This window comes from Echinops telfairi, unplaced genomic scaffold (genome assembly GCF_000313985.2).
Source record: "Echinops telfairi isolate 266 unplaced genomic scaffold, ASM31398v2 ScPeMD7_31;HRSCAF=116, whole genome shotgun sequence".
Classification (NCBI taxonomy): domain Eukaryota; kingdom Metazoa; phylum Chordata; class Mammalia; order Afrosoricida; family Tenrecidae; genus Echinops; species Echinops telfairi.
Genome location: NW_022103928.1, coordinates 5824938 through 5837475, shown reverse-complemented (window position 1 = coordinate 5837475; position 12538 = coordinate 5824938). Strand labels below are relative to the sequence as shown.

Sequence of the window (12538 nt, the reverse complement as noted above, 5' to 3'; positions counted from 1 at the left end):
TTTTTTAATCATTTTATTAGGGGCTCATACAACTCTTATCACAATCCATACACACATCAATTGTGTAAAGCGCATTTGTACATTCATTGCCCTCATGAGATAGGCACTTCTACTTAAGCTCCCTCCCACTTGAAATTTCAGCCTTGTAAAGCTTGTTCTGTTTTTAAAGCTTGCCCAAGAAATTTGCTGACAATAAAATTTCCGCTTTAAATATTCAGCATGGTTTTAAATGGGTTTCTTCAAATTACTCTTCAGTGGACCTTTAAAGCCACAATTGGAGAGATAAAAGTAATTAGAAATGTCGATGTAAATGGAGTTGAATCTTTCAGATGTCCTCCAAAACATTCCATGGCCTGCTCTTACCCCGCTCCCCTTAGGATGTCGAATAGTTCAACCATTTATCATTACACATCACTCAATGCATTTCCACATCACAAGATATATTTCTGCCATTCCAATTAGTACCCTACTGTGTCACAGAAGACAGAATGCTAATCCCAAGGGCAGCAGCAGTTAAACTTAAATAGTGTGTGTGAGGAGAGAATACGAAACAGTGGATGGAAAAACTTTCAAGTCCTGCCCAAGCCACTTAGTAGTGGTGTGAACTTGGGTCAGCCCCTTAACCTCCTCTCCTCCTCAGTTGTGAAAACTAAATTAAATACTCACGTGACATGCTTCATAAGCAGAAACCGTATACAAATAGAAAGATTAAAAAAAGACGATCATTAGAGCTCTAAGAGTAGAGAAACTGTTGGCCCAGAGCTTAGGAAGATAACAGGTCTTATATCGCAGAGGCTACTCATTCTCCACACATCCCACGGGAATCTACACAGACCCAGGTGACAATTGCCTCCTTGGAAGAAGTGTCATTACCCTGGCTGATGACAGATATCATGATCTCCCTCCAAGTGATTATTTATCTGTCCAGTAATTACCTAAGCCTCTTAAGCAAATAAGAAGTTGTATGTGTAACACAGTTACATCCATAAATGTAACAGCCACATGTAATGCATAATAGATTATGTTAATTCAGTGCATTGCCTGTTTTAAAGTTACCTAACTGCTCCCTGCAAGTCATGACATCTTCTCATGCCTTCAGGGTTTTGGGGTGTTCAGGAAAACCTAATCTTAATTTTCATCTCACATACTTTGGACAGGTTGTCAGGGGAAACCAGCCCGAGAGCAGGACATCACTCTTGGTAAATAGAGGGGAAGACCGTCAAGGAGATGGGTGGACAGGGTGGCTCCCACAACGGGCTCGGGCACAGCAGTGACTGTGAGGTTTTCTTCTGCTGCGAGTAAGGGCACTATGAGTCAGGAACCCACTCAACACCACCTCAGAGCAAGTCTAATCTCAGTGCACACCACAACGTGACTGCTCCCCACCGCCATGGGCTGGTGAAAGAGGGCTAGTGCTGCGCGGGGCAACTGCGAGACTGCCCAGGAACTGCCCGGTTGTTGCAGGATCGTCAGAAAGTGGTGGTTCTCCACCTTCCTCATGCCATGACCCTTTAATACAGTTCCATATATTGTGGTGACCCCCCACCATAAAATTATTTTCATTGCTACTTCATCACTGTAATTTTGCTACTGTTATGTATCGGGAGACCGTTGTGAAAAGGTCGTTCAACCCCTAAAGGGGTGGCAACCCACAGGCTGAGAACCGCTGCTTTAGAGTCATCATCAGAATTTCCAGAGTTCAAAAGCACCCACACAGAATAGTTTGAAAAGACACTCGTTCTCTTCAAAATGAGAAATTTCAAGTAAATTATTTACCATATATACTCGAGCGAGTATATATGGTATAAGCCAACCCGAATATCAGCCAAGGCACCTAATTTTACCACAAAAACTGCACTAAAAATGTGCTGAAAAACCTTGGCTTATACACGTGTATATACGGAACACCTGGAAGCACTCAATACTCACAGGTAATGATCAGCATCAAATTTGGCCAGCTCAGCAGCCAGGCGCTTCTGTCTTCGTTCAGCTGTAGGTGTAGAATCTGGGTCCTTAAGATCGATAACATCACTCAATTCATCCTAAGAACACCCAGAGAAGAAAGAACCATGACTAGCTCCCACTTTAGTATTTGAAAATCAAACTGTGTTTACAATGCCAAAATATAGGGAGGGGGAAATTGATTGGTAAGCCACGAGAGTAAATATGACATTTATATTCAAACCTAACACGTTTGGTAACCACCTACTACTCACCAAACTCCCTTGGAGGCTTTCATATAAATCACCTCAGTTAATTTTTATAACAAACAAACCAATCAATGAGCATACAGTAAGGCACGAAAAGCTTCAACATCAGAAACAGACAGGCACATCCCTCCCAAGTAAGCAGGAGCATTTACTTGCGATCCATTCCACACTTTATCAAGAGAGGTGGAAACTACTAAGACAGACTCAGTCTGAGTGCCGAACATTTACATAGAGACTTTCCTTTTGTTTCTTCATACAAAGCAGTGGTGGGGCTAAGCTGCTAACCACAGGTCAGGGGTTCAAACCCAACTGCAGCTCTGAGGGAGAAAGATGAGTCTGTCTGTAAATCCCCTAAGATTTACAGGCTGGCTAGGAGTTGAACGCAACTCGATGCTAGTGGGTTTCATGTTTTCTTAATAGTCTGTCTTCCCACAAACTCAAACTCACTGCCATTGAGTCGATCCTGACTCACAGTGACCCTACAGGACAGGGTAGAACTGCCTCTTCAGGTTTCCAAGACTGCAGCTCCTTATAGGAGTAGAAAGCCTCATCTTTTCCCGTGGAGCAGCTGGTGGTTTTGACTGCTGCCCTCGTGGTTAGCAGCACAATATGTAACCTACTTGGCTACCAGGGTTCCTCAGTAGTCTGTCTTAGCAAGCCACAAATAATAATCACCCCATGAAACTAGCTACACAAAACCATGTACACTCTGCTGTAGGAGCTTAGTGAAGGATTTCCAAGGTTAATTTTGATATACATGGCTTCCCCTTTGAAAGTTATACAACAATCTGACACTGAAATTGTTGCCAAGGGGGTATATTCATATTAATATGTAATTTTCCTGTTACATATTAACCCTATACAGTCCATGTGTTTCAGGAAAACGTTCTAGAATACCACAAGATCTTTACTCTCTTGATCAGAGAGACTTATGAAGCAAACTTAAACAATACAAAACTTCCTAAAACTCTTTTTCTTTCTTCAAATCCTACTCTTACCAACAACATTTAAGCAAGAAGTCTATGCCAATGATTTTCTTCCTAGTCTTAGTCTGGAAGCTCTCTGGAACCTGCTCAGCATTAGAACAACACACAAGCAGCCGCCGCTACAAGACAGGTACACTGGCTGGGCAGTGATCCAGGTCCCCGGCAAAGAGGCAAAAAGTTGACCACTAGAACACCGGTACCTCATTTCAGGCCTCAACCCAACTGAACATAAAACCACCATAATGAAGTGTGCTCTGTTGAATTAGGAAGGGAGGAGCTTGTCCCGACCCGCAGGAATGTCAACGCAGACCCTGGAGGAGGGAGTGGGAATTGAGGGGAACAAGAGACACGAGAAACGGAGACAAGACAGTATTCCGATCAAGTCTCTCTTTATTGAGTGAAAGGTTGCAGCCTATACAGGCCAGGGGAAGGGAAACACCCATCGCACATGTAAATTAGGCCACTTTGGTAATAGACCAATCAAGGATTCCGGGGGAGCACGCCCTCAGTAACGGTTTAGTCTTCAACCAGGTCCACGAAGTGACGTCATTTTATGCAAATCAGGTGCAGACACTAGATATGTAAATAGGGTGAAGACAATCTCCTACCCAATCAAGGGGAAGCAGGAATAACATAATCACAAAACTATTCCCGTAGGCGGGAATGGAAAAGTACTGCAAGCTCTGACAAAATATAGTGGAGATTGAGCAGAATGGCCCCGGACAGGAACTGGGATAAAGACACCCCATACAAGGAAAATTGCCACAAAAAGACAAACATCTCTCATCCCCAGTAAAGTCCATGGCCTTCGAGGAATACAGCGGGCCCTCTGCGAGAAGGTCAACAGGCCTGCCTCGTTTTGACCAGATCTTGCAAGTGTTTTGCCTTTGCTAGGTTGCAGTCTTTTCACTTTTCTATCATTATTACTGAAAATAGATCTGTGTTTCCCTTCTCTGACAGGGCAGATGTGGCGGTCTGCTTCTGTGAAGCCCACAGACCTGCCCCAGAGGCTTCCTGTGGATTGGAATCAACTCAGCAGCAACAGGTTTGGTTAGGGTTTATGCTAACAGGAGAAATCAGACAGACACATACATAATACTGGACCTGCATAAACTAGTGCTGTCCTTCTTTGGGCTCAAATACATTTGAGTCACACACTGGACTTCTTTCCATTTCTTGTTCATGCCGATTCAGTCCCAACTCTGAGCCTCTGTATTGGTGTAAGATTCAATGCAAAGGCCACTTCCACTAAGCCGTTTTCTGTGGGGCCCCTACATAAGGAATACTCGCCAGTCACCCACACCACCCCACTTTGCCTTCACTGAGTTACTTTGCACAATGATCTCTCATCTCCCCACCGGAGCATGGGTTCCTTGAGGCCAGGCGGCTCGTCCATCTGTTTTCCCACTGGATCCCCAGCACTGTGGGGCCTGCTGTGTGCTGGGCACTGTTCTGGGTTCCAGAGACGCAGTAATGCACACAAGAAAAGGCCCCGCACTCCCCGGGCTGAGAAGTGAGCAATAACCACATGGCTCTCTTTCTTTCCCATCTTCTCTTCCCCCTTCTTCTAGACTTAGGGCCTTCACACAGACTGTGAACAGAACAGAACGTGAACGTGAACCCACCCTCGGGGCTTGTACTAAGCACAGCCATCTGCAGTGCCCTGTTGGAGTGCAACTGGAACACGCTAAAAAGCACAGCTAGCATGGGGTGTACATCTCTCTCTAAGGCAACAACCAACCAAAGGAAGGAAGAAAAAAGGACAAGATATGCTCAGCTTCCACAACAGGAACAAAGGAAGTTCTTTTTCTAGCACTGCTGTGGCTACGAGTTATTAGAGCTATTTAAAGATGACAATCCCAAGTAGAAGTGCTCCCAGTTTCAATGGGGTTTCTGCACGCTTTCCCGGCAGGAGATGAGGAGGTAGGTTCAACACTGGGCTGGTAACTAAAAAGCTGGTGGTCTGATCCTCCCAGTCACCCCACGTGGGGGAAAAGGTCTGGTGATCTGCCCTCTAAGGATCAGGAAACAGCCTGGGAAACTGCACAGGGCAGTTGTACCCTGTCCTACGGGGCTGTTAAGAATTTAGACTGGTGTCCAACCAAAACAAGATGTAAGAGTGCAGGTTCAATTCCTGGGCAAGGCAGCTCATGTGCAGCCCTCAAGGCATCTGTATGTCAGTACAGAGGTTGTGTAATACTACGGTACACACAAGTTTCCAAGGAGCTTCCACACTAAGACAGACAAGTGGACAGGCTACTCCTGCAAAGCAGCCAATGAGAACCTTCTCGGTCACAGCAGTCCAATCTACAACCAACTGTGGGTACACACAGGACCAGGGAGCATTCTGTCCTCTGTATGCTGAGTCACCATCTCACACCGACACCACGTCAGCAAAGAAGCAGCAGCAGCAGCAGCAAGGCACCAGAGGGAAGAGAAAGAGCCTTGTGCAGAGCTGGCCAGCAGGTGCCTGGACACAACACTCCCCCGTCCCCTGGCGCGGCCAGGAGAGGTGGGGTCAGCAAGCCAGACAGCCTGTGGCAGCTGGCAGCAGTGGTCCCTAGAGCTCACTGGGCTAGCGCCCAGAGACTCTAGCTTGTAGTGAAGTCCTGACTTTGAGCAGCCAGCGCAGCTCTCCAAGGGCACCCTGCAGGCTGGCAGCAAGGTAAGGTAGGAAAGGGGGAGGGGGAGGGGCCGGGGCAGAGAGAAAATTTGTTTCAACATACCCTGTGTAGAAGTTTAGGGGGAAGGGGGTCACAAAAGGCAATCTCCGTCCCTCCTAAAGGGTTAAATTACTTAAGACAACTGTACACTAGAATTATGAATGACTTTTTACCTTTTTAGTATGAGTTTATAATGAATATGTATTGCTTTTATCATCAAATGGAGCTCTGGTGGCACAGTGAGTTATGTGGTGTTGGGCTGCTAACTGCAAGGTCAGCAGTTTGAAACCACAGTCACTTGGCAGGACTAAAACAAGGCTTCCTACTCCCATAAAGCGTTAGTTTTAGAAACCCACAGGGGCAGTTCGACCATGTTCCATAGGGTTGATGTGGGTTGGCATCGACTCAGTGGCTGTGAGTTTGGTTTTGAGAGTTTATCATCAAATAATACAAAGCTATTTTTTTTTTCATTTGAGGGGGGAAAAGGCTGTAAAACTAAAAATAATTTATGAATAGCCAACAAGACACAATCAATACTTTATCCAAAGAGAGAGCTGCAGAAACTGTACTTGTAAGAAAATACTATTTGAGAAAACATAGATGTTTTTTAAAACATGACTTTAAATTAGGAAATGTCTCAAAAGTGTTTTACAATAGTTATGTTAATTTTTTCTAACTACACCAGCTGCCTTCGAGCCAACACCAACTTCTTGTTTCTGTTAGGTAAATATAACAAAGGCTCTGAGTCAGCGCCTGAGCACACACTTAATCACACAACATTTTAGAGGATGTGTGTCTTTTATGAATTATATGAATACAAAATTATATACCAAACCCCTATTCACTGCATTCACTTCAATCTTCTACACAACTTCAAAGGTAGTGTGGCTTCCTAAACCATTTGAAGAATCGAGAAAAGGCAGTGCCATTCATATTCCGTACAAGTGAGATGAATCCAGGGTTACACCCAACCTCCAACAAGTCAATAATAGTGCCCTCTGTCCACCAAGTTCAAAACAATTCCATTCTCCCAGGAAACTGTCTCGTTTCTATATAAAACAGTGAGCTATAAAGTGCATTCTGTAATCACATCATCTTCGTTTTTCAGAAGGATAAAACAGAGAGCTTTCCAGCAAGTGTGAGGAGTAAAGGGTTATCATCTTGAAAATTCCGTGTCCAGGACACTAAACACAGTGAGGGTGAACGGCAGGCAGACAGACCAGCCAGAGCCGTGCGCGCAGGGCAGGAAGCAACAGCAGTGCGACGAGGGGGCGGGGCTCAGCCTGTGCTCTGACGCACCCCTCATATCACCTCGAACACAGTGCGAAGCGACTAGTCGTGTTTTCATGTTAGACGACATGATGGTTAAAAAGAGGATAACATTAAAAATGAAAAGATTAGGATAACTTCCAAATTATGTGAAGAATCAAAATTAAAACAGGCCGTGATCCAAAGGGTAAATGCCTGAATGAGGGCACTTCAAAAAGTCTGTTGAAAAATGAAATGAATGCCCAGAGATAATCTTCAAACCTTAAACCCAAAATATCCCCGATGTCTTCTAAAACCAAAAATTAAATGAGCTTAACTAGTTAAAAATACCTGCGTTGAGCATAATATTCTTTTAAGAACTGTATATATAAAAGAGCCCTGGTGGCCTAGTGGGCTATCCGCTGAGCTACTAACCTCAAGTCCAGTGATATGAACCCACAAGGTGCTCCTTAGGAGAAAGATAAGACCATCTTCTCTTGTAAACCTTTAAAGACTTGGAAACCCAATGGGGCAGTTCTGCACTGACCCATTGGATCACTATAAGCCAGAATCAAATCAACTAGATGGCAGGGAGCTTTGAGTTTATAGGGGATCAAACTGAGTTGCAACAGTAACTCAAAAGATTGGATAGAAAACTCGAGGAGGGTGGGGGATTATGCTAATAAGGGAGGACTGACTCAGAAAAGGAGTGGTGACAATGGGTGCAAAACTGTAAGAATGTAATCAGTGTTTTTAAATTGTATACCTAGCAGTTCTTGAATTGGCTCATGTTATGTCATGTATATTCTCAATAACAACAAAATAAAATTACGTGTGTGTGTGTGTTGTGTGTAAAAAAAAAAAAGAACAATGAAATGACAAGATAACGGAATTTTAGCATGCAGTTTGAAGCCGCCACGTTAGAAAAACCGCATACCTGTAACCGCTGAAACACGCCGGACCGTAAGTTGCCGAATCCATAGTGGCACTGCAGGTCCACGGCCCTTTCTGACACCTCCTCATAAGGGGACTGGTCAATTTCCCAGTCAAATTCTTCATCGGCATCTTCCACTCCTTCCTCGGAAACCTCCGAAGCACCTTCACACAGAAACACTAATTCAGAGAGAAGTACTGCCTTTCTCAGGTACTACCCGAGAGAGTAGCAGCATCACACAAAATGCCTGCACATGTGCACCAAAATCGGAAACGAGAACATTTACAGCATCCTGAGTGAAAATAGCCAAAAAGATGGAAGCCACCCAAATGCCCAGGAATGGTGGAGTGTCGGTAAATGTGATATAGCTACATAATGAAACCCTCCACAGCAATGAGCCAATGGACCTCTGCTGGCTGCAATATGAAGAATGTCATGGACTGAATTGTAGGCCTCCAAATACATGTCAACTTGGCGGGGCCATGACCCTCGGTGGTTTGGCACTTAAGTAATGACCCACCCCAAGAATGCAAACGATATAAGCCAATCTGTTGTAAATGCTAAGATGGGATGTAATACCCTTCATCCATCACAGTCTTGACCTGACGTGAAGGGAATCCCCCTGGGGTGCATTCTGCAACACCTTTTACTTCACAAGAGGGAGAGGGGCCTACTACCTGAAGGAAAGAAGAGCTGGGCGCAGAGCACATCCTTTGGGTACAGGGTCCCTGCCCTGTGTAGCTCCTAACTCAGACGATGCCAAGGTACATGGAGCCCTCTCCCCCAGGAGCACTGGGGCCACAGAGGCTGAAGGGAGACAAAGACCTTCCTCCTAAACTGTGAGCCAACACAGTCTTCCCCTAGAGCTGGGGCACTGCCAGCCTCCTGAGCGATGAAAGAAAATACTTGTATTTTGTTAAAGGCACCCACTGTGGTGTTCCTGCTACCTAGCACTAGATGCAACTAAGACAGATTTAAGCTCAGAGAAATAAAGACCCAAAGAACACATACTGTAAAAATCATACCTACAATTCACAACAGGAAAAACGGAGGACAGGATGACCTTGGAGACGAGTGAGGAAATAAGTGGGCAGAGGCACCGGGAAGTATCCCAGAGTTTGGGAAATGTCATTTTTTAAAACTTCTTGAACTATATACTTCTGATCTTAGCTTAATAGGTCAATATTTTGCCAAAGACACAGACATTGTTCATGGTCAAAGAATGGGACTGACCAGCTAGCTCAATAGGATTTCTTATGCCTTTAAATTATACTCCTTCAAATAAGATATGTTCATATGTGTCTACCACTTGATTTTGGTCACCTTAAAATTTTTTTCCACTTTCCAATTCACAACATTCCTTTGCCCCACAAACCCACAGCTTTCCAAGTATTTCTTTCATCTGCAAACATACCTATCTCTTCCACAAGTGCTTTTGCAGTCCTGGATTTTCTGGGTGCTAGGAGAGCAGTCAGCATGTTCAGTCCCTCAAAATGCTGACCAGGAGTTTCTTTGGGCAGCTGAATGGTAAAAATTCCTGAAAAATAAATTTGTTTTAGGCTCAGATAGATTCAAATAATCAAAGGTTTTGCTAATGTACCTATGAAATACATCTTGATAAAACATAATTCTAATTCACAAAGCTCCAAATTTATGCCTTCAACATAGATTTAAGCTCATGCACCATTGTCACTGAGTTGATTTCGATTCACAGCGACTCCATACAACAAGGGAGATGTGCTCTTGGGGGCTTCTGAGTCTCTAACTCTTTACGAAAGTAGAAAGCTTCATCTTCCTCCCGAATTCGTAACCCACGACACCATGGGGGCTCTTCCTTCTTTGTAGATTTAGTAACTAAAACTATATATAGAAAAGAGTACAAAGCAGGATCTTCAAAAATACTGACCCAGCTATCTCCTCTTCAACAAATTCTGTTAAAATTGCAGAATCATACTGATGTGTCACTGTAGTCAACTGGCAGAGTTGAAAAATCAAGGTCAAGACTTCTAAAAATCCCAGTAAAGAGGTGGCCTGGTGGCACAATGATTAGGCACTCAGCTGCTAACCAAACGGTGGGTAGTTCAAACCCATCAGCTGTTCTCATAAAGATTGCAGCCAAGCAGACTCTACAGGGCAATTCTATCCTATCATATATGGTTGCTATCAGTCAGGATAATAGTAGTTTTTAAATATATAAAATCTTAAGGAAAGTAATCATAGCTTTCTTTAAGAACTCAAATAATCTAGCATCTAACAACAACAATTTTAAAAACCCACAAGCCCCCTCCCCCCAAAAAAACCACAAACCCACTGACATCAAGGTAATTCCAATTCATATCACCCCTATATAGGGTTTCCAAAGCTGTAAATCTTTACCGGAGTAAATGGCCTCATCTTTCTTCTACAGGAGGCACTAGTGGGTTTGAACCACAGACGTTGAGGTTAGTCGTCCAACACTTAAACCTTGGAGTGCCACCAGGCTCCTCAAAGTCATCCAAGGAAGACTCAAAATCGATCTATAATCCTTTTTCTTTCCTTGCTTGGGTTTATCATAGGCTGCCCCGCGAACTTATAACATGATTTACTACTCCTACATTTTAAAGTCTTTCATTGCTTTCAGAATCCTGCATTATATCCTAATATGTCAAATATAACTCAACCCAAATATTTCCACATATACAATCTTGCTAAACCTCTGTGCACTTTAATAACTTTCTTTCCATATGGAACCTATCTGCAATTAAAAGCAGGCTTACTACCTAAAATCACAGTTTCAGTACACTTCTTTATCATGGTAGTTACATGGCATTATGGGTTAGAACTTTGTCATTTAACTCATCCTGCATTCTGTCCCCATCCTAGTTCACAGAGGTCAGTAAATATTCACTGAGTGAATGACACAAAAACACACAGGTCTTCTATTCTAGATCTAGTGGCAAAGGAAAACCCAGGCTCTCCATAAAGAAAAAATAAACTATGGCAAGGCCATTCAAATTGAGGGTGTGATGGTACAGTGAGGGGATTGCAATGGTGAATTCAATCAGAATGTGCAGGAAGTATTGGAGGTAAAACTATCATCTCCTCTGCAAGCCTTCAGCTAATTCACAATAAAGAGGGTTGGAAAAAAAGGGGAGTCTGTCCATTACAACAGGGCATTTCAGTCAACCAAGGGCCGTCCGTGGACAGGTCCTCCCTCAACACATGCTTTGCAAGCTGAAGTTTGAAATTCTAAAATAAAAATTCCTTTCAATAGCTTATAAATCAACCATAAATTTTATCATCAATTGCCTTACACATCTCAGTGTTCACTCTTAAATATCTCTTCATGGAGGGGAAGTAGGAAATAAAACTGCTTGAAAAATAGAACCGGAATATTTCACTAACTTTGCTTTGAAAAATACAGTGAAGTCTGTTTAAAAGCCTGTAAAAAGCACATTGTCAAGAAATCTATGAATAACTGACTCAATATTAAGAAACTGTCTCCATTGTTTATCTTTTGACACTTTATTATATAGCTAATCTAACCTGAAGAAAAAAAAACATAGAACATTCCAAACATAATACCTTTATCTGCATCGTACGTTCCTCGCTCACTTCCATTTTCTACAATTCTTCCAGGAAGGGTTAATCTGCAGATTGAAAGTAAAGCCTTATGAAGTCTTCAAATTAAAACCCAGCATAAGTGATGGCCAGAATACATTTTTTACCAATGAGAATCTATAAACCACACAATGAAAATCCCTCAGCATTTCTATCCCATACACGACAGAATAAATAACTGATTCTTTTCCCAGGAGAAAGGAATCAGAAACGGTTCATCTTTCTTTTGAAAACTCCCTTCTTGTTGCTAGTTGGCTGGTTGAAATCAATTCCAACGCATGGAGATCCATGAACAGAGCTGCTCTGCAGAACTGATGGCTATAATCTTTACGGAAATCGACTGCCAGTCCTTTTCTTTTGTCTAGGACAGAGGTTCTCAACCTATGGGTCACGACCCCTTTAGGGGTCGAACGATCCTTTCACAGGGGTCACCCGATTCATAATAGCAAAATTACAGTTATGAAATAGCAACAAAAATCATTTTATGGTTGGGGGGGTCACCACAATATAAGGAACTGTATTAAAGGGTCACGGCATAAGGAAGGTTGAGAACCACTGGTCTAGGAGGCCTGGTGGTGTAGTGGTTACACATCGGGTTGTGAACTGCAAGGTCAGCAGTTCAAAACCACCAGCCTCACCAAGGGGGAAAGATGAGACTTTCTAATCCCATAAAGTTACTCTGTAAACAGTTACAGTCTCAGAAAGAGGAGCCGTTCCACCTGTCCAAGGGGTCACTATGAGTCAGCACCGTCTCAAGGGCAGAGTTGGAGAACTGATTCTTCTGCAGTCCTGCAGGATGGGGTCCGACTTTTCACCACATTGAACAGGCGCCCTGGAGCTATAGTGGGCTTCACGTTTGGCAGCTAACAACAACAACAAAAAAACCAGCAGTTGGAA

The 12538-nt window shown here is 43.4% G+C and overlaps 1 protein-coding gene across 2 annotated transcripts in view; it reads right to left on the bottom strand.

Moving 5' to 3' along the window:
* SHQ1 (SHQ1, H/ACA ribonucleoprotein assembly factor) overlaps positions 1-12538 on the bottom strand; it is a 146153-nt gene that overhangs the window by 124901 nt on the left and 8714 nt on the right. Inside the window, exons 2-6 of one of the 2 annotated variants that reach the window (XM_045289892.1) lie at positions 12361-12504; positions 11606-11670; positions 9456-9578; positions 8045-8205; positions 1930-2042 (exon numbers count right to left, since the gene is read on the bottom strand). In XM_045289892.1, coding sequence (XP_045145827.1) covers positions 1930-2042; positions 8045-8205; positions 9456-9519 — 338 coding nt within the window. In that variant the 5' untranslated portion in view covers positions 9520-9578; positions 11606-11670; positions 12361-12504. The remainder of the gene's footprint in view (positions 1-1929; positions 2043-8044; positions 8206-9455; positions 9579-11605; positions 11671-12360; positions 12505-12538) is intronic. The other variant, XM_004702562.2, reaches the window with a different exon arrangement.